The 23,923-nt window shown below is 38.9% G+C and overlaps 1 protein-coding gene across 5 annotated transcripts in view; it reads right to left on the reverse strand.

The window, feature by feature from the left end:
* The window catches only part of COP1 (COP1 E3 ubiquitin ligase), a 267,664-nt gene extending 244,213 nt beyond the window's left edge, over positions 1-23,451 (reverse strand). For 4 of the 5 annotated variants that reach the window (XM_059937005.1, XM_059937022.1, XM_059937032.1 and 1 more), the window contains exon 1: positions 22,791-23,450. In XM_059937005.1, coding sequence (XP_059792988.1) covers positions 22,791-23,209 — 419 coding nt within the window. In that variant the 5' untranslated portion in view covers positions 23,210-23,450. Of the gene's footprint in view, positions 1-22,790 lie in introns of all 5 variants that reach the window. The other variant, XM_059937012.1, reaches the window with a different exon arrangement.
* Between the last annotated feature and the right edge of the window lie 472 nt (positions 23,452-23,923).

Raw genomic sequence — 23,923 nt, forward strand, 5'->3', positions numbered from 1 at the left:
GAGATACAAAAGACCCCGAATAGCCAGAGTAGTCTTGAGGGAAAAAAACGGAGCTGGAGGAATCAGACTCCCTGACTTCAGACTATACTACAAAGCTACAGTAATCAAGACAATATGGTACTGGCAGAAACACAGAAATACAGATCAATGGAACAGGATAGAAAGCCCAGAGAGAAACCCACACACCTATGGTCAACTAATCTATGACAAACGAGGCAAGGATATATACAATGGAGAAAAGACAGCCTCTTCAATAAGTGTTGCTGGGAAAACTGGACAGCTACATGGAAAAGAATGAAATTAGAACACTCCCTAACACCACACACAAAAAGAAAGTCAAAATGGATTAGAGAGCTAAATGTAACACCGGGCACTATCAAACTCTTAGAGGAAAACATAGGAAGAACACTCTTTGACATAAATCACAGCAGGATATTTTTTGATCCACCGCCTAGAGTAATGGAAATAAAAATAAACAAATGGGACCTAATGAAACTTAAAAGCTTTTGCACAGCAAAGGAGATCATAAACAAGACGAAAAGACAACTCTCAGAATGGGAGAAAATATTTGCAAATGAATCATAGGACAAAGGATTAATCTCCAAAATATATAAATAGCTCATGCAGCTCAATATTAAAAAAACAAACAACCCAATCCAAAAATGGGCTGAAGACCTAAATAGACATTTCTCCAAAGAAGACATACAGATGGCCAAGAAGCACATGAAAAGATGCTCAACATCACTAATTATTAGAGAAATGCAAATCAAAACTACAATGAGGTATCACCTCACACCAGTTAGAACGGGCATCATCAGAAAATCTACAAACAACAAATGCTGGAGAGGGTGTGGAGAAAAGGGAACCCTCTTGCACTGTTGGTGGGAATGTAAATTGATACAGCTACCATGGAGAACAGTATGGAGGTTCCTTAAAAAACTAAAAAAGAATTACCATATGACCCAGCAATCCCACTACTGGGCATATACCCAGAGAAAACCGTAATTCAAAAAGACACATGCACCCCAATGTTCACTGCAGCACTATTTACAATAGCCAGGTCATGGAAGCAACCTAAATGCCCATCGACAGACAAATGGATAAAGAAGTTGTGGTACATATATACAATGGAATATTACTCAGCCATAAAAAGGAATGAAATTGAGTCATTTGTAGAGACGTGGATGGATCTAGAGACTGTCATACAGAGTGAAGTAAGTCAGAAAAAGAAAAACAAATATCGTATATTAATGCATATATGTGGAACCTAGAAAATGGTACAGACGAACCGGTTTGCAGAGCAGAAATTGAGAGACGGAAGTAGAGAACAAACGTTTGGACACCAAGGGGGGTAAAGTGGCAGGGGGTGTGGGTGGTGGTGTGATGAACTGGGAGATTGGGATTGACACGTATACACTGATGTGTATAAAATAGGTGACTAATAAGAAACTAAATAAACATTAAAAAAATTTTTTTAAATAAATAAATCAGGTTGCTTTCTTACTGTTGAGTTTTAAGAATTGTTTGTATATTTTAGATAAAAATCCTATACGAGATATGTCTTCTAGAAATATTTTCTCCAGATCTGTGGCTTATCTTTTCATTCTCTTGACAGTGTCTCTCACCTTGAGGAGAAATTTTTAGTTTTAAAGAAGTTCTGTTTTTTGATCCTTTCTTTCATAGATCATGCCTTTGGTGTTGTGTCTAAAAAGTCATCACCAAACTCAAGGTTATCTAGATTTCCCTTGTTATCGTCTAGGAATTTAATGGTTTTGCATTTTACATTTAGGTCTGTGATACACCTTGAGGTAATCTGGTGAATAGGGATAAGGTCTGTTTTTAGATTTTTTTTTTGCATGTGTATGAACAGTTGTTCCAGCACCATCTGCCAGAAAGACTATCTTTTCTACACTGTTTTGCCTCTGTTTTTGTCAAAGATCAGTTGACTACATTTACGTGGGTCTATTTCTGGGCTCTCTGTTCATTCATATTGAACTGTCTACTCTTTTGCCAACACCACATTGTCTTAATAACTCCATATATTATTTTGATTTTAAAAAACTGTTCCTTTGGATGAAACTCTGTTGTCCCAATAATGGTTAATTTCTAAAACTCAAGTGTTAAGTGAACAAGAGTAAACATTCCAATTCTTCTATTACAGAAGGTCTAGATATTAAAACACCAACCTTTTAAACTGCTAATAAAGTATTGTTTAAGATTTGGGGGAAGAGATCTTTCTGTTCCCAAAGTAAGTATGTTTGCAAGTCTGAGTAACAATACCATCACATCTGTTTTATACTGCACTAAATGAAGCTTAGAAGCAAGATGCAAAATATCTTAACAGACTGATCTCTCAGTCTAGACTTCCAACAGTGCCAACAATAAATATTTTAGGACTGGCCTTAGCAACCAGAATGAATCAACTGTGAATACTTATCAATACTCTCTCAGAAAATTCCAAAAATCTTAAAACAGTCATATATTTAACAAATTATGTATTAGGTACTGACTATATACCAGACACTGTTCTAGATACCAAGGACAGAGAGGTGAATAAAACAAACAAAAATCCCTCATGGTTCTACAATCTAGTGGAAAAGACAGATAATAAATGAGAGAAATAAGAAAGAACTTATTCAGTAAGGCTAGATAGTGATAAATGATAAGGAAAAAATTAAGTAGGGAAGGGGGATAGGAAGTGTTGGGTTGGGTTACATAGAGTAGTCAGAGAAGCTTCAATGAGAAGTTGACATTTGAGTAACTATTTCTAGATAGCAAGAAAATGATCCACACAAAAATCTGGGGCAACCACAACCTAGCAGTAAGAGTAAGTGCAAATGTCCTGAGGTGCTATGTTCAAAGACTAGCAAGATGGTCAGTTTAGAGTAGACTAAGCACGTGGGAAAATAGTAGAATATGAAGCCAGGGAGGTAACAAAGGGTCTTATCAAAGAACTTCCTTAAATCAAGTTAAGGACTTTGGCTTTTACAGTGAATAAAACAGGAATTCACTGAAGGATTTGGAACAGAGGAGTGATATGATTTGACACTGTGATGAACCATATCACTCTACCCTATATGTTGAAAGAAGACTTAAGGAAAGCAATTGTAGAAACAGAAGCTATTATAATAATTTGGGTGCTGGATTAAACTAAGTGGGTAGCATAGCAATAGGGTTAGTCAGAATCTAAATATAGTTTGAAGGTAGAGCTTTGGTTTCCTATGGATTAGATGTTGGGTATGAGGGAAAAATGAATCAAAAAATTTGGCCTGAAAACAAAAAGAATTGACAATAGGTTTATTTCACATAGAGCTCTATCACCCATTAGTTTATTTAAAAAAAAAAAAAAAACAAAGAGCAGGACATGATATAACTTGTCATATAATATGTTCCACTGATAGTAAAAATTGTATGCAGTACCTAAAAATTACTATCAGATCAGTTTCAACAAGCAGTTTTTAAGGAATGGCTTCTGAATACCATGTGAATTAAAGAGAAGAAAGTCTCCATTCTTTTCACCAAAAGCTAGCTTTTTAATCACATTAAAGGTCAAGACTGCCAATAAAAATGGAATTCAACTGAAAGTAATCCTAGCTATGCTACCTAGAGCTTTCTGACTTTGGACAAGTAGTTTAATCTCTCTATCCCTGTTTCCTCATTGGTATAACTGGGATGATATTTACATCATAGAATCACTGTACTGATTAACAAAATATCTATTAAGTACTTAGTACAATTCCTGGTATACAACATTAAATAAATGGCAGAATACACAAAAAGAAAAAAATGGAAAAATCTGTATCAATGATACAAATGTGGGAAGAGTAGAATCCACCCAAGCTAAAAACCTGAAGGAATTTCTATTAGAAAAAGGCACAATAAATCTTCATGACGTTGGGCTTGGCAATGGTTTCTTAGATATGACCCCAAAAGCATGAGCAACAGAAGAAAAAATAGATAAATTGGACTTATTCAAAATTTAAAACTTTTGTGCATCAAAGGACGTTGTGAAAAAACTCAAAAGACAACCCACATAACTGGAGAGAAAATTTGCAAATCACATATCCAAGAGGAGACTTATACCCAGTGTATATGAAGAACTCTTACAACTCAACAACAGAAAAATAAACAACCCAATTTAAAAACTGGGCAAAAAGCTTGTACAGATGGTCTCTGACTTACAGTGATTTGAGTTACAATTTTTTGACTTTATGATACACATTCAATAGACACTGTACTTCAAAAAGAAAAAAAATTTTTGAAGAAATACCTACAATAGAATAAAGGAAGAAAAGGACTAACTGATCACTCCCCTTCCCAAGAAAGGGTTGAAATATGCAGGAAATATAGAAATACAGAGGAGATCCTAACAAAACACAACTAACTCTTCCCAATTTTGTTTTTTGTTTTTGTTCTTTTTCTTGGCCATGATGTGCGGCAGGCAGGATCTTAGTTCCCCAACCAGGGACTGAACCCGTGACCCCTGCAGTTGGAAGCGTGAGTCCTAATCACTGGACTGCCAGGGAATTCCCAACTCCCAGCTCTTCCCAATTTTGAATAGCAAGAACATACCCAGAGTAGGTTCTGGGAAAAACTGTAAACAAACAATTTAGAACCCCTTCTACTCTGCCTATCAATAGCACTGAAAGACGATGAGCTAGAAGACCTAAGCATAAGTACAAGCATAGCAAGTATATGAATTGGCAGCCAGGCTAAACATTATACAGACACCTGAAATTTTATACAACCCCCAAAACTTTACACAGACCCCCAAAAATGTTTATGGACGTCCCTCAAAACTTTTTATGGACATCTGACAAAGTGGCAGCATCAAAAAGGGGGAAGAGGACTTCCCTGGTGGCACAGTGGTTGGGAGTCCGCCTGCCAATGCAGGGGACATGGGTTCGATCCCTGGTCCGGGAGGATCCCACATACCATGGAGCAGCTGGGCCCGTGTACCACAACTACTGAGCCTGTGTGCTGCAACTGCTGAAGCCCAAGCGCCTGGAGCCCGTGCTCTGCAACAAGAGAAGCTACCACAGTGAAAGGCCTGTGTACCGCAACGAAGAGTGGCCCCTGCTTGCGGCAACTAGAGAAAGCCTGCGCAGCAACAAAGACCCAACGCAGCCGCAAACAAACAAATAAATAAATAAGAAAAGAAAAAAACAGAAAAATTCACCAAATCCACCCCCGAAACTAAAAAAAAAAAAAAAAGGGGGGAAGAAATCACAAATGGATTAAAGCCCCTGCTGTGACCATTCATGTCTCTTGTAGCACCATAACACAAGCAATTCTTGTAAATCAACATATAAGACAGAAAATCCAATAGAAAAAATGGGAAAGAATGTCAATTCCTAATTCACAGCAGGGGAAAACACACTGCCTTTCAAGTATGTGGAAAGATGTTCCAACTCACTAGTAATCAAAAAATGCGAATTAAAATAATAAAATAACACTTTACCCCCATTAAGTTATTAGAAAATTAGAATACCAAGTATGTTAGGGAGGATATGGAGAAACAAGAATCTTCATGAAGAGTTACTCTAACTACCAACCTACATTGCATATTCATATACTTATGACCCAGTAATCCCACTCTTGAGATTATTTGTAAATAGTTACAGATATAAACACATACACATCCTGGAGTATATGTGTAGCATGTGTGTACATATATGTAAATATATACGTATAGCTGTGTTTCCATTTATGTTTATATATGTGGCTCTGTGTGTGTCTGTGTATGTGTGTGTACAGCTAAGAGAGAAACATCCACATCTGTCAATAGGGAATACCTATGAGGATACTTGCAACAAACTGGATACTTCTTGTTACAGCAGGGAATTAGAGGCAGCCTTAATGCTCAAAATTACTAGAATGGAGAAATAAAATGTACCTAGATATATACTACAAAACTTCATGCAACAGTCAAAAGGAATGAACCAAAGGTACATGGAGCACCATTGCTGGATATTTTGTCAAGTGAAAATAGAAATTAAAATAAGATCTGTGACACAATACAATTTACATAAAATTAAAATACAAAAAAATCTATTTCACAGGTATACATACATTCAAAAACATATATAAATCACAATAGAATAGAAAACCAAGAGAAGAGGTCAGGAGAATAAGAAATGAAGTAAGGGGGGCTTCCCTGGTGGCGCAGTGGTTGAGAATCTGCCTGCTGATGCAGGGGACACGGGTTCAAGCCCTGGTCTGGGAGGATCCCACGTGCCGCGGAGCAGCTGGGCCCGTGGGCCACAACTGCTGAGCCTGCACGTCTGGAGCCTGTGTTCTACAACGGGAGAGGCCGCGATGGTGAGAGGCCAGCGCACCGCGATGAAGAGTGGCCCCCGCTTGCCGCAACTAGAGAAAGCCCTCGCACAGTAACGAAGACCCAACACAGCCAAAAAAAAGAAATATATATATATATAAAAGAAATGAAGTAAGGGGAGGAATACAATACCTTATTCAACAGAATCTAAAAATGACATCAATAATAAGATGTACCATCATATGCAACTAAAAAAGAAACAACTCTGCTAATTAAACTATGATAATACTTTATCAGTTAGGAATTTTACTCTTTTCTAAAAAGTTCTTTTAGACTTAAACAAGTTTTATCATACACCACTCTTGTGGAAAAAACACACATATACTTATATATAATTAGGTTTTCCGGGACTTCCCTGGTGGCGCAGTGGTTAAGAACCTGCCTGCCAATGCAGGGGACACGGGTTCAATCCCTTGTCCAGGAAGATCCCACATGCTGCAGAGCAACTAAGCCCGTAGGCCACAACTACTGAAGCCCGCGCACCTAGAGCCCATGCTCTGCAACAAGAGAAGCCACTGCAATGAGAAGCCTGCGCCCCACAACGAAGAGTAGCCCCCGCTCGATGCAACCAGAGAAAGCCCACGCACAGCAATGAAGACCCAACTCAACCAACCAACCAAATAAATAAATAAATAAATAAATAAAAATAAAATTTAAAAAATAATAATAATTAGGTTTTCCAACAAATTCTCATTCTTCGGGGTCTAACTTTTCTGAATCACTTTTTGACTAAGTCACTGATATACAGATTTTTCCACATAATATTGTCTATTACTTTGGTAAAGTATCCTTTACTGAGAGAATCCATAATAGAACTAACTAAAAGCCACTGTTCTTGGGATTGTAAGCCAAGTTTACGTTCAGTCAGCTCACCTACATTTGACTCCAGCTTTAGGAATGTTGCTAAACACTTCTAATTCACCAAATTCCAAAATCTCCTCCACCTCTCTCTCCCACATTCAAACATTTAGTTCACAGGGAATAAAACAGTAATTCACAATTGTCTGAGAGACTTTCTTCGAATCTGCTGAAATATATATTCGTATTTTGAGGCAGGCATTTTCTCTGCTGACACATCTGTATGAAATGACAGCTACCTCCAACTGTCACCTAGCCAAGAAGAATTTTCCTTAATTCCATCATCTGTAACATATAACCCAATTTTCAAATATGTCAAAGTGTAAATGAAGCAAAAATTAGAATCAAAGAAATACGACAAAGTAAAACAAAGCAAAAGAGGAGCTTTGGGTGGTGAATGAACAATGTGAACATGATTAGCTCATGATTAGCACTTGAGGTCAAAATTTAACTGACGCGAACTTACTGTCTTACTATACACACTTAGAAAATGGGGGAGGGGGATAAGATAAATGAAGCAACTGCTTTTAGACACTGGACACTAAGCAACACAGTACTGAGATCTCTGAGGGAAGGGGAACAAATGAAGTGAACACTATCACAGATTCAGCTTTCTGCCTTCACAGGAGGTTTCACAGGCCCAAGGAGGGAGCACACAAGCAGAGCACCACAATCTTACTGAGTTCAGGAAGGATAAAGGGGAAAGAATTTACAGGGCAGAACACCAGAGACGGAGGAGCTACAAGAAGAAAATCCTAAAAAATCTACATAGTGTTCACATCAAGTTCATTGTTGAATACTAGTCACACATGCCCAAGGTAAAACTCCACAAGATCACATCATCAGAGACAAAGGATCATTTCCATGGGTTCATTAATACATGAAATACAAGTTAAGAAAAGAAGCAGTGAATCAGAAGATGTCAACAGACAGTATCCAAATTAAAACACAAAGGGAAAAAAAGAAAACAGAGCATCTATGGGCTGTAGGTCAATATCAAATGAATCAAAAGAAATACATGAAGAGACAGTGGCTGAAATTTTTTTAAGTAACAACAACAAAAAAAGACATTTTACCACATATCCAAGAAGTTCAGAAAACCCCAAACAGAATTTTAAAAAACAAAAAAACACCCTGACACATACAAGGCATTTAAACTGATAAAAACAAAAATGAAGAGAAAATCTTGAAGGCAGTCATAGAAAAAAGACACATCACATATAGAGGAACAAAGATAAGAATACAGCAGACCTCTCATCAGAAACTATACTAGCCAAGAGAGTTCGGAGAGCTTCCAGATTGGTTAACACTTGGAGATTTGGGGAGAGTGGCACACTTGGAGATGGCGTAGATGCTCTGCACCCTTTCCCAATACCTTGTCCTATGCATCTCTTCCATGTGGCTGTTCCTGAGTTATATCCTTTCATAGTAAACCAGTAATAGTCATTATCCAACTTTTAGAGGTGATGGATCATCTGCAAGAGGGGAACTGGTTGCTGCAATACTCCATAAAGGAAGTACCTATTTCAACTCTTTTGCCCATTTAAATAAACTGGGGTGGGGAGAGTGGCCAAGATGGTGGAATAGAAAGACCTTGAGCTCACTTCCTCTCATAAGCACACCAAAATCACAATACGCAGAACAACCATCTTTGAAAAAGACTGAAACATACCAGAAAAAATTTCTACGATTAAAGACATAAAGAAGGAACCCCAAGAAGACCAGTAGGAGAGGCAGATTCGTGATATAATCAAATCCCATACCTCCTGGGTGGGTGACCCACAAACTGGAGAATAATTGTATTACAGAGGTTTTCCCACAGGAGGGAAAGTTCTGAGCCCCAAGTCGGGTCCCTCAGCTCAGGGGTCCAGCACCAGGAAGAAGAGCCCCCAGAGCATTTGGCTTTGAAGGCCAGTGAGGCTTGATTACAGGAGCTCCACAGGATTGGGGGAAATAGAGACTTCACTCTTAAAGGGCACACACAAAATCTCACACCCACCGGGACCAAGGGCAAGGGAGCTCTCTCCTGGAGGCTGACATTTTGGCACGAAGACCTGGTCCCACCTAACGTCTATAGGCTCCAAGGCTGGGATGCCTCAGGCCAAACAACAAACTGGGCGGGCACACAGCCCCACCCATCAGCAGACAAGCTACCTAAAGATTTCCTAAGCACACAACTGCCTCTAGACATGCCCCTAGGCACAGCCTTGCCTACCAGAGGGCCCCCCCACCCCCACCCCACCCCACCGCACCCCACCCCACCCCCACCCCGTTCTACCCACCAGGGGGCAGGCATCGGCCCCTCCCACCAGCAAGTGTCACAAGCCTCTAGACCAGCCTCACCCACCAGAAGGCAGACACCAGAAGCAAGAAAATGACAGTCCCACAGCCTGCAGACCAAATCTGCAAAGGCAGGCCAGATTCTACCCTGGGACCTGGGGTGATGAGGTCTAGCACCTGGCCCTTGGGTGATGAGAGGGGAGTGCACTGCTGGGATGAGTAAGATGTCTCCTACACAGGGTCACTTCTCCAAGGTTGAGATTTTTGTTAAAATGAGCACACTACTCAAGGCAATCTACAGATTCAATACAACCCCTATCAAATTACCAATGGCATTTTTCACAAAAAAAATTTAAATTTGTATGGAAACACAAAAGACCCCAAATAGCCAAAACAATCTTGAGAAAGAAGAACAGAGCTGGAGGAATCATGCTCCCTGGCTTCAGACTATGCTACAAAGCTACTGTAATCAAAACAGTATGGTACTGGCACTAAAACAGACATATAGATCAATGGAATAGGATAGAAAGCCCAGAAATCAACCCACGCACTTATGATCATTTAATCCACAACAAAGGAGGCAAGAGTATACAATGGAGAAAAGACAGTCTCTTCAATAACTGGTGCTGGGAAACCTGTACAAGTGAAATAATGAAATTAGAACATTCTCTAACACCATACACAAAAATAAACTCAAAATGGATTAAAGACCTAAATATAAGACCAAATACTACAAAATTCTTAGAGGAAAACACAGGCAGAACACTCTTTGACATAAATCTTAGCAATATTTTTTTGGATTCCTCTACGAGAGAAATGGAAATAAAAACAAAAACAAACAAATGGGACCTAGTCAAACTTATATGCTTTCGCACAGCAAAGAAAACCATAAACAAAACAAAAAGACAACCTACAGACTGGGAGAAAATATTTGCAAACGATGCTACCAATAAGGGATTAATTTCCAAAATATACAGACAGCTCACGCAACTCAAAACCAAAAAAAAAAAAACAAACAAACGACCCAATCAAAAAATGGGCAGAAGTCCTAAACAGACATTTCTCCAAAGAAGACATACAGATGGCCAACAGGCACATGTAAACGATGCTCAATACCACTAATTACTAGAAATGCAAATCACAACTACAATGAGGTATCACACCAGTCAGAACAGCCATCATTAAACAGTCTACAAATAATAAATGCTGGAGAGGGTGTGGAGAAAAAGGAACCCTCCTACACTGTTGGGAATGTAAATTGGTGCATCCACTATGGTAAACAGTCTGGAAATTCCTTAAAAACTAAAAATAGAGTTACCACATGATCTTGCAATTCCACTCGTGGGCATATATCCAGAGAAAACTCTAAGTTGAAAAGAAACATGCGCCCCAACGTTCATAGCAGCACTATTTACAATAGCCAAGACATGGAAACAACCCAAATGTCCATCAACAGATGAATGGATTAAGAAGATGTGGTATATATACACAATGGAATATTACTCAGCCATAAAAAAATGAAATAATGCCATTTGCAGCAACATGGATGGACCCAGAGATTATCATATTAAGTGAAGTCAGACAAAGACAAATATTATATGATATCACTTACACATGGAATCTAAAAAAATGATACAAATAACCTTATTTACAAAGCAGAAACAGACTCACAGACACAGAAAACAAACTTATGATTACCAAAGGGGATAGTGGGGCAGGGAGGGGGCAGGATAAATTAGGAGTTTGAAACTAGCAGGTACAAACTACTATACATAAAATAGGTAAACAACAAGGACCTACTGTATAGCACAGGGAACTGTATTCCATATCTTGTAATAACCTATAATGAAAAAGAATCTGAAAGAGGATATATATATATATGTACAACTGAATCACTTTGCTATATACCTGATACTAAAAAACACTGTATATATATCGCCAAAGACAATGGAGTGACATCTTCAAAATACTGCATGAAAAAAACTTTAAACTTGGAATTTTATACCCAGCAAAAAAAAGTTCGAATATGAAGACAAAACAAGTAATTTTCAAATATAAATAACTTAAAGAATTCATCGTACACAGACCTTCACTGCATGATATATTGATGTAAGTTCTAAGGGAAGAAGGAATACAAAGTGGGACAGCAAATATACACAAAGAAATAAGGAGCTCTAAAAATGGTAACAATGAATATAAACATGAAACATATTTTATGTTTAATCACTCTAAAACATAAGCAGCACAAAGAGTTCACTGCTGAATATGGAGCATAATACCATCCCTAGAAACAATGAAAGCACAACAGGAAAACAAGATAAATGGAAATTAAAATCTAATATTTTAAGATGTACTAAAAAAAATAAAGAAAATGACAAAAGCATTGAAAGATAAAGAAAATTCTCAATTAGATAACCTCAGAAACCAAGTATTAGGAAGAAAAACTTACTTGAAAAGAGGTGAAAGAACTCAGAAAAACTTAAAAATAAAGAAACAGAAAGACATAAGAGCAAATAAGCATAATGGATACTGATTTAAGAGAAAATTAGATGGTCATTTTAGGCATCTGATTTTGCAACCTTACCACAGAACTTTAGATAGACCACAAAGTGAACCTAGTACTGTTCAAACCATTATTAGTAGTGATTATTTGAACTTTTCATCTTGTCACTGTTTTATTAAAATAATGATCTTCAGTTCAATCTTGTGAAGAAGACATTTTCATACCAACTGCCAAAACTAAAGGTAGATATTATACTGCACAACCTTAAGCTTGTCAAAAGGTTATGTGTGTCATTTAACTGCATTTAAAAACCAACAATGCAGAACAGATATAGATACAGAAAATTATTTAATTCTACTATTTTCTATTTATAAGGCACATCATCTCAGTTAAGCAAGGGTCTTATGACAATCAGTTTGACTCTCAAGTTAAACTTTTAATCAGTGCCTTATTTATACTCTACCTAACTTTTTAATGTATTACCTGCTTCAAAAGCAGCGTCCAAACTTATCAAATGGTATAGTAATAATAAATGGTACAATAATGAGGACATTGCTCAATCCATATATATTTTGGTACTGACACTAACTCCATTACAGTTCCACAAAATGTGTCAACTGTCTCATGGTAGTACTGGTTCTAAGTAACCAAGCATTCAATCTTTCAAAGGTTAAGTACTAAAAAACATAACATCATCAAGATAATCAAAGCCAGGTACAATTTAGAGTTATTTAGGAAAATAGGCAGTGGTTACATCTTACCTAACAGGACCAAAGAACCACTTTCATATTTTGGTACCAAATGTGAAATCCTGGCAAACACCACCTGATTCCTTTCCGTGATTTTATAATTTACAATGTCTTTATACGTGTATTATATAATCTAAACCTCACAATCCTATAATGGAATACCATTACATCTCAATTTATAAATGAAAAAACATACTCAAAGTCAAACATATATTTGCCAGAAGTTAAATCTCAGGGCTTTTAATGCCAAGTCCAATGCCCTTTGCCTCATGCTATGATCTCAGAAGACAAAGGAAACAAATACTTACATGCATCACTGTGACCATGAAATTTCAAATCACTATCAACATATAGAAAACCTTGGAAAAAACTACTTTGAATATGCTGAAATTTATATACATCCTTTCAAGAGTGAAAGACACCCAGCAAAAGTCAGTAGCCACAGAAATATTTCTTCTTTCCTCTCAAAATGTACAAAATTTGACATTTCTCTAGCTGCCTCCTTCCCCTTAAACCAGCTGCTTTGTGACCATCCCCAAGCCATCCTCCATTCTCAACTGGCCCCAGGTGGATTCAGGACTGAAAGACAAGGAAATAAATGAAAAGGAAAATAATAAACCTCAAATCATTTTTTCACACCTACACTGGTAACACTAGATCCCCAGCACCAATCTTTATAGGCAGCAGTTAAGTTCCAGCCTCTGTCCATTCATCTCACTCCTTCCTAGTTTCATTTGATATGATAAAAAGCCCTAAAAATCTTAAAAGTCTCTTTTAATAAAAATTAAATTTATTTGGTATTTTGCAATGAGATTTTTTTCCTATCTCCACTAAGACCTGTATTTAACTTTGGCTTATGTCACAGGATTCTACGAATAAGGATAGGAAAGGTAAGGAAGAAAAGGAATAGAAGGCAAACTTCTTAGACTCTAATTTAACAATGAAATCTTTAAAAAAAAAAAAAAGAGGGGGGAGGGTATTCAAAATAGCTGTGTGCTAGCTTCAGGGGCAGAGTTTTCTTTAAAAAATAAAAAAAAAAACGAGACCACATAGTCTAGGAAAAAAAGGACACCATGATTAATACAAGTGATAGGCATGAAAACATAAACAGGGGAACCAATCTCTGGAGTTCCGTCCCCCCAACCCCCCCCCAAAAAAGTAGGCTGGATCAGGAAACCAAATATGGCCAAAGAGTGTCACTACTGAAACCCTAGAGCAAACACTCCCCCCCAAAACACACACACATCCCACACAACTATCACTAATAAGCCAACTGTAGAAACAAAACAGAAATCTTAAAAACACCCAATTAATCCAAAAGAAGGCAGGAAAAGAAGGAAAAAAGACAAAAAAGGAATAGAAGAAGAGAGGGGACGAACAGAAAACAAAGAGCAAGCAAGACATACACATAAAACCAAGCACATCGTAATTATGTTAAAATGCAGAAAGTCTAACCAAGCCACTTAAAAGGCAAATTGTCATAATAAATAAAAAAGGAAGACTCAAACATATGCTATCTACAAGAAACCTACTTTAAAAATTAAAACAGATATAGAAGTAGTGAAGGACAAAAAAACATGCCACGTAAACACTTAAAGAAAGCTGGAGAGGTTATGCTAACAGACTAAATAGATTTCAGAACAACAAATATTACCAGGAATAAGCAAGGACATTTCAAAATAATAAAGGGATCAATCCACCAACTCTAAATGCATGTGCCCTACTAATAAAGTTTCAAAATACGTGAAACAAAATTGACAGAATTGCAAGGAAACATAGCAAAACCCACAATTACACTTGGAATGGTTAAAGATTTTAACACGCCTTTCAGTAATTGACAGAACAAGTATATAGAAAATCAGTAGGAGTATACAGAGTTTAACACATCAACAAACTTGACATTTATAGAATATACCAGTCTACACACTGCAGAAAACTCATTTTTTTTCAAATACATATGGAACATTAACCAAGATAAAGCTTATCATGAACCATGAAACAAGTCTAAATAAATTTAAAAGGACTGAATTCACATAATTCATATTCTCTGAATGAAACTGAATTATATTAGAACTCAATAACAGAATGATATCCAGAAAATTCTCATTTAGAAATTAGAACATTTCTAAATAATCCATTCTTCAAATAAGAAATCACAATGGGGACTTCTCTGGTGGCACAGTGGTTAAGAATCCACCTGCCAATGCAGGGGACACAGGTTAGAACCCTGGTCCAGGAAGCCTCCACATGCCACGGGACAACTAAGCCCGTGTGCCACAACTACTGAGCCTGCTCTCTAGAGCCACGAGCCACAACTACTGAGCTCACATGCCACAACTACTGAAGTCCATGCACCACAACAAGAGAAGCCACTGCAATGAGAAGCCCACACACCGCAACGAAGAATAGCCCCCCTTTGCCACAACAAGAGAAAGCTTGCACGCAGCAACGAAGACCCAACGGAGCCATAAATAAATAAATAACCAAAAAAAAGTTTAAAAAAATATCAGTGGAAATGACAAAAGCTATATTAAACTGAATGAAAATTAATGCAGGGATTAGAAAGGGAAACTAATAGAATTAAATGTTTTTCTTAGAAAAGAACGCCAAAATAATCTAAGATTCTGTAGTCAGAAGCCAGAAAATGATGAAACTCAAAGTAGAATAATAAAAATAAAGCCAAATATCAGTAAAATAGAAAATGGACAAACATTTAGAAAATCAATAATACCAAAACCAGTTATTTGAAAAGATTAATAAAACTGACAATCCTCTGGCTAAACTGTTCAAGGAAAAAAAAAGAGAAAACACAAATTACCAGTACCAGGAATGAAAGAAGGGACATCCCTCCAAATCCTACAAACATTTAAAACATAAAGAAGTATTAAAGCCTAAGTCAGAAAGAGAAAATCAAATATTGTATATTAACGCATATACAGAAAAATGGTACAGATGAACCAGTTTGCAAGGCAGAAGCAGAGACACAGGTGTAGAGAACAAATGTATGGACACCAAGGGGGGAAAGCAGGGAGCGGGGGCGTTGGTGGTGGTGGTGGTGGTGGTGGTGGGATGAATTGGGAGATTGGGATTGACATATATACACTAATATGTATAAACTAGATAACTAATAAGAACCTGCTGTATAAAATAAATAAATAAAATAAAATTCGAAAAAACAAAAAAAGTATTATGAACTTATGCCAACAAATTCAATAGCTTGGGTGAAATGGAGAAATCCCTTAGCAGACAAATTACCAAAGCTCACTTAAGAAATAAAGAACCTGAATAGCCCTTTATCAATTAAAGAAACTGAAATAGTAAATAAAAACCTTGCCACAAAAACTATGGCTTCACTGATGAATTCTACCAAACACTTAAGAATGAAACATACCAATTCCACAAACTCTCTCAGAAGACAGAGATGAGCTGAACTGTATCCTCTCCCAAATCCATACATTGAAATCCTAGCCCTCAGTACCTCAGAAGACTGTATTTGGAGACTGGGCCTTAAAGAGCTAATTACAGTAAAATGAGGTCATATACGTGGGACCTAATCCCAATATGACTGGTGTCCTTATAAGAGATTAGGATACAGACAACACACAGACCCAGGGACAACCATGTGAAGACACAACAAGAGGTGGCCATCAGCAAGTCAAGGAGAGAAGCCTCGGAAGAACCCAAACCTGACAACACCTTGATCTTGGACATCTAGCCTCTAAAACTGTTGAGAAAATAACTTTCTATTTTTTAAGCTACCCAGTCTGTAATTATGTTATAGCAGCCCTAGCAAACTAATACACCCTGATATCAAAACCAAAATATATAAAGTAAATATATGTATAAGAAAACCATAGACCAATATCACTCTTAAATAAAAATACAAAATATCTCTTTAAAAAAATCAGTAAATAGGGCATAAAATTGGAAAAGAAAGAAGTAAAACTATATTGATTTTTCAGATGACATGATTGTCTTCTCAGAAAATCACATCGGTTCTACCAAAAAACTATTAGAAGTAATAAGTGAACTTAACAATTCACAGGACACAAGGTCAATACACAAAAATAAATTTTATTTTTATATTAGCAACAATTAGAAATTGAATAGCAAATTAGCAATTTTTAATTAGAAATTAAAATAACACAACAGCATCAAAAACATGAACTACTTAGGAGTAAGTTTAACAAAACATGTGCAAGATCCAAAAACTGATTATAAAACTCTGCTAAGAGAAATTAAAGACCTAAATAACTGGAGAAACATACTATGTTTATGGCTCAAAGATTCAATATTGTTAAGATGTCAAATCTTCCCAAATTGAGTCATAGATTGAAAGTAACTCAAATTAAAATCCTAGCATGCTTTTTTTAAAGAAATTGGTAAGCTAAAATCTATGTGTAAATGCAAACACCCTAAATAACTAAATCAACTTTGAAATAGAGGAACAAAACTACACTATCTGATTTCAAGATTTACGACAATGATACAGAAATCCAGACAGTGTGGTACTGGCATAAGGATAAACACATAGATCAATGGAACAGAATAAAGACTAGAAATAAATAAACTATAATAACTAGAAATAATAAACCAGAAATAAACTTATACAAATTAATTAATTTTTGAGAAAGGTTCCAAGAAAATTCAATGAACAAAGATGGTCTTTTCAACAAATGGGTGCTACAATAACTGGACATCTACAGTGGAGGGAAAAAATCTTCAACCCTTACCACACACAGTATATAAAAATTAACATGAAATGATTATATACCTAACCACAAAAAAGCTATAAAGCTTCTAGAATATACAAGAAGACTTAGACAACAATTTCTTCGATAGAACACGAAAGTCATAGACTGTAAAAGAAAAAAATCCATAAATTGGACTTAAAATTTTAAACTTTTGCACTTCAGAAGACTGCTCAGAAAACTAAAAAGAAAACAACAGACTGGGAGAAAACATCACAATATTTAGGACTTACATGCAAATTATGACAATAAGATACTACTACACACGCCTACTAGAATGACTGAAATTTGAAAGACTGAAAACAGCCAAGTGTTTGCAAGAATGGGGAACTGAAACTCATACATTGCTGGTAGAAGTGCAAAATGATAGTCACTTTAGAAAACAGTTTTGCAGTTTCTTATAATGCTAAACATACACTTGGCAATACAACCCAGCAATACACTCCTATGTATTTACCCAAGAGATGTGAAGACAGGTCGACATAGAAACCTGAATGTGAATGTTTACAACAGCTTTCTTTACAATCACCGAAAACTTTAGAAACAAAGAAACTCAAATATCTTTTAACTGATGAGTATATAAAGAAATCACGTTATATCCATGTAATGGAATACTACTCAGCAATTAGAAAGTTAGTGAGACATTCAACATTATTGAATCTCAAAAACATTACTCCAAATAAAAGAAGTCAGGCACAAAAGTCTACATACTGAATGACTCCATTAATATAAAATCCTAGAAAAGGCAAAACTATATTGATAGAAAACAGATGACCAGTTGCCAGGTGTCAGAGATGAGGTTCGAAGACAGAGTGCAAAGGTGTAGCACACTAAACTTTCTAGTGTGATGGAAATGTTCTGTATCTTGATTAGGGTGGTAAAACAGATGTATTCATTTGTCAAATTCACTGAACTATACACTTAAAACTGGTGACTGCTATGGTATGCAAATTATATCTTAATAAAGCTGATTTTAAACAAAATATCCAGCCTCTGAAAGGCAAAGGAATATAGTGGTTAAGAACTTGAGCTTTGGGGCTTCCCAGGTGGCACAGTGGTTGAGAGTCTGCCTGCCAAGGCAGGGGACACGGGTTCGAGCCCTGGTCTGGGAGGATCCCGCGTGCCGCGGAGCGGCTGCGCCCGTGAGCCACAGTTGCTGAGCCTGCGCGTCTGGAGCTTGTGCTCCGCAGCGGGAGAGGCCGCGATAGTGAGAGGCCCGCGCACCGCGATGAAGATGAAGAGTGGCCCCCACTTGCCGTAGCTGGAGAGGGCCCTCGCACAGAGACAGAGACCCAACACAGCCATAAATAATAAATAAATTAATTATAAAAAAAAAAAAAAAAAGAACTTGAGCTTTGAGCCAAAACGTCTTGATATAAATACTGATACCACCATTATTAACTATACGAACTGAGCTTTGAGCCAAAAGCCCATCCTTAAACTAAACTGAGGCTTCATACCCAGTCAGTACTTATACATTGTACATAAATATGTAACCAAAAGTTTCATCAAACTATCTTTATAATGACAGGTTCTATGATATCTGCTATTTTATTTCACTTTTTTTTTTTTTTTTACTTTTTTTGGGGGTTTATTTTATTTATTTATTTATTTATTTATGGCTGTGTTGGGTCTTCGTTTCTGTGCGAGGGCTTTCTCTAGTTGCGGCAAGCGGGGGCCACTCTTCATCGCGGTGCGCGGGCCTCTCACTATCGCGGCCTCTCTTGTTGCGGAGCACAGGCTCCAGACGCGCAGGCTCAGTAATTGTGGCTCACGGGCTTAGTTGCTCCGCGGCATGTGGGATCTTCCCAGACCAGGGCTCGAACCCGTGTCCCCTGCATCGGCAGGCAGATTCTCAACCACTGCGCCACCAGGGAAGCCCCCTTCACTTTTTAATAGTTTGGAAAACAGTTATAGTAGCAAGAATGGTCAACAGATTTCATCTTTAGGGCTAAATGTAATTAATAGGTAGTGGCTGCCTGCAGTGCTATGTTGAGGACCGTGAGACAACATCTGAATTCAGAAGAGTATTTAACATCTGCCGTGGTACTAAGAGAAGCAATAATGCCAGGATGTGATACTATAATTATGTGATTAAACGTCTTTCTTCACGTTAAATCGTGAGCTCCTTCAGGACAGTCCATTTTTAATAGTTTGACATGAGAATTTATTAAATGGTAGATGGACTTCATGTAGATTCTACCTACATTTTAGCAGGCAGAGGTAACCTTCCCACCAGGGGCTTACGATCTACCTAAAAATACTTATTTCTGCTACAACTCAGAGAGTATCTGGGACTTGAAGAGGTAGAAAAGGTTATTTCAGGGGGTTGGAAAAGCTAATGCAGAGGCAGTAGTAATGTGATAACATAAAAGAAAGAAGTTGTCTTCCAAACACAGGCTATACTCATAATTTAAACGAATCATGTAAGAAAAATTTGAAAAATCAAAGTAACAAAGACTTCCTTTGAATGTCAGAGATTTATCCAACTTCAAGCTATATACTACTCTCTACTGTTCTACAGATTCTCCATCTATAAAACACTGTTAGAATTATCTGCAACTTGATGATACTTTCAATCCTTTGTTTGAAAGAAATATTAAAGTAAAAACTATAAATCTCTAAAATGTTCATCAATTCTGCAATTAAATATAAACTTACTTTCAAATATGAGTCAGGAGAGGCCAATATGTATTACTGATAATTAGGCATTTGACCTTAAATCAACCATTCTCAAGGAGGGGAAGAGGACATGTCATTATTACCAAGGGAGCTTCTGCAAACTACACTGCCCACTCCAGCCTCCAATTCAGTTTTGTCCTGTTGGGATATGGGCAGGCAGACAGGCAAGGTGAGGGAGTAGTTAAGGATAAAAACATATATCTCCTGTGATTACGAAACAGCTGTTTCCCTTCAGTCTACCACATTTAAGAACCACGAGGCTAAATACATGTACTTCAACTTATAGATATGAAATTTTTTAATTCCATACAAAGAAAGCACTAAATTGAGAATTGGGAGATATGAGTTTTAATTTTGTCCTTGAGCTGTCCAATCTGAAACCAAGTTACTTAACTTCTCTGTACCTCAATGAGAATACAATTATATAAGTAGTATATTAAAGTTGGAAGTTCTATATAACTTCACAGAATTGCTCTAGGATAAAATGAAACATAAAGTATAAACATATCTTTAAAATGTGACGAATAAGGAATTGTTATCATTATTCAAACTTAAGCCTCATTTAGATGTAAAAGCTTAGAATAATTTGGACTGGTTCACAGTTTGACCTTGAAGCAGACAAGACCAACCACCCAGAGCCAATTAGAAATGAAAAGGATTCCTTGGGCCTTGCCTAATCCTCACCTTCCTACCCCAAATGCTTGGCCAAATCAAATCTAGCTTGAGAATCAGGAAAACTGATTTCCATTAATGAATTCTTCGGAATATTTAACCTCACCAGAAAAAGAAACAGAGGACTATGAGCTTCTTAGAAAGTGAAATATTCAGAATTTTTAACTCATGACTCTCACTGGACACTTCCACTTGGAATATAAAAGAAAGCAGAAAAATCTAAACAACATGGTTAAGACTCAAGAGACTGGATTTTAATTTTTAAAAATTAGTTGACAGACTAAGAAAAAATTTAATAATCTTACCCCTAAAAAATAAAAATTAGTGCCAGCTGCTTATACTCTCCCATCCCTCTCCAATTTCCTATAAAATGGCTTATAGTCCGTATAATGAAGTGCAAACAGTGCCCGGCAGACGGTGAGTGCCAAAGAAATATCTGTTGAATGAATGATTAATTTCCTTCTTTCTCACACCTTTTACACTATCTTAGTGTACCTATATGGATGCTGGCGTGTTTGTTTTCTTTTAACCTACTAAAAAGTGAAATGCAAATGGTGGCTAAAAAAGACCAACTGTGCAAACCCTCACTTTGTTTCATTAGCTTCTACTTTATCTTATGGGATTCTCTACTGGCTATGAACACAAACACATCTTATACCCAACGATAAGCTGCTCAAGTTATTTATAAATAACAATTACAATTATAGCCCAGTTTCAGTGAAAAATGAATCAGTTCTGAATCCAGAATAATTTATGACAAAAGCAAAAGTATGAATAAAGATATTTTTACTGCAAGAACTAGAAACTATAAGTCTAATCAATAACTTTCCCACAGTCCCAACTTCTAGTCTTATCATATTTAATGACAACTCGGACCATCTTCAACCCTGAAGTGAATCAACTTCCCCTATAGTGATAGTGCAAGCGAACTTCCTACATCACTAGTATTCTAGTCTATCAACAATTTCCTCCAGAGGAAAAGCACAAAATCCTACCAGTTCTCACTCAGCTAAAAGCAAATCCTTTCTTGCAATCTTACCATTTGAATTGGATTCTGAACACAAAACCCAGCGAAAATCGAAACACTCTCAAGCAAGACAATCAACTCCATCTTTCACTTAATATGTATAATCCCTCTATGCCAAATGTCATAACTGAGTACTGCGTAGCATTCAAGATGCTAACTACGATGACAGCACGTCTAATTCCTAGCTTTTCTCAAATCCGAAGTTCCAGTATACGCTGATGTGTTAATACAAGTGTAGTGCAGTCACATCTGACACATGGATGATACTTAAACGTGGCCCCCTCTTTCAAGACATTCAGCCGAGAGGTGGAAGTTTTTGTCAACAGACTTTCTTGACTACAGGAGCCTCAACAGATTTAAAAGTGACCCAACCTCTGAAGCGGGAGGAGATAATTTACACGTACACACAATGGACATTTACATCAAATACCACTTCTTAAAACAGCCATACCCATGTTTAGAGCATCATCTACCATGCTTCAATAAGCAAATTCTGACCCACAACTCCCTCCCTCAGCATCCCGGGAAGCTTAATCCTCTCCCTTTACAAGTTTAATTCACCTCAACGAGCAATCCGGACTGACAGGGTACCTAATTCACCAGCGAGGCAGAAAATTCAAGGCCCAACCTCCGTGGCCAACTTTCCCTTTTCATGCACAGCCGTTTATTTGGCCTTTCATCTCTCCCCTTCTTTATTATTCCCTAACCTCCCTTCACTTCTCCCCACCACCACTGACCTCTTTAGTACTCCCACCCGGCCTCAGGACTCCAACATTCCCCCACCTCAGCCCACCAACCGCTGCAAACGCTCGAATGCCTCTGCAGACACCGCCACAGCGCCCAACAGACCGCCCTCACCCCGGACCCCAGCAGCCCCAAGAGCAGAAACTCCTAACGCAGAGAGGGCTAGGAGGCTGTTCGTCCAACCCACCAGACGAAGTCGTTGCTTTTGTCCTCGTAGGAGTTGATGAGCCCGTTGCACAGGGGGGCAAGCAGAGGTCGCTTCCTGCTGCCGCTCCCTAGGCTGGAGCTGCTCCCTCCTACGCCGGCGCTGGGCCTGGCTGCGCAGCTGAGCCGGGACAGGCCCGCGGACACCGCCCCGCCGCCGCTCCCGCCGCCACTGCCGGACACTGCGGCCGCCACCAGCACAGGCCGCACCGGGCCCCCGAGGCCGCCCGAGCCCGCGGCCTGGGCCGCCCCGCCGGACCCCAGCGCCGCGGCCGAAGCCGCTACGGAAGGGGGCGACGGGGAAGAGGATAAGGACGAGGAGGCGGAAGTCACCGAGGAGGCCGCAGAGGAGCCAGGGCTGGTCCCGGCTGAGCCCGACCCGGCCTGGCGGCTCCCAGACATCGTGACTCCCTCCCCTCCGGCCGGGCGCTCGGAGGAGAGGGACCGCGACTGCGACCCGCCGCCGCCTCCCTCCCCTCTGCCTCAGTACATCCTGAGTAGGCGCGCCGCGCCGGGAGGTGGGGCTGAGGAACAATAAAGTTGATTTTTGTACGGCAACCACACAACAGCGTCCGACGGGAGGGGGCGGAGGGAACTATTAAAACAAGAGCAGGAACCACTACCGCTCTCTAGGCCGCCGCCGCCGCGATCGCCGCCGCAGCCAACCCGGGCGCTCCGTGGGCCGGCCGTGCGCGCACGCGAGCGGCGGAAGGGGCGGGAGCGGCGGGGGATACAACTTTAGACACGGCCCGGGCGGCGCTCAGACAAGCACAACGTGCCCTGGGCGGCGGCGGCAGCCTAGTAGCGACCGCCGCCCTCGTCGAGAGCTGGTTTCCTTCGTGACGTGCCCGAGGGTAGGGCCGTCTCAGTGGGTGAAAGGGCTGCGGAGAGAGGAACGGATGGTAGGGGTGGCGAAAGGGGTTGGGGAAAGGGGAGGGGGGGAAAGCGCTCCAAAAGCGACTGCGCACGCGCGCCCTGGGCGCCAACCCTTGCGGGTTACCCAAGGTCCCCGCTCCAGGCCAAGAGCGGCGCCGGCGCGGGGCAGTTGCACCACGCATGCGTGAGGGTGAGCCGCATTCCTGAACGTTAACCGGGAGCGGTAGCTGTCGCTTGGGA

Source organism: Balaenoptera ricei, chromosome 1 (genome assembly GCF_028023285.1).
Source record: "Balaenoptera ricei isolate mBalRic1 chromosome 1, mBalRic1.hap2, whole genome shotgun sequence".
NCBI lineage: Eukaryota > Metazoa > Chordata > Mammalia > Artiodactyla > Balaenopteridae > Balaenoptera > Balaenoptera ricei.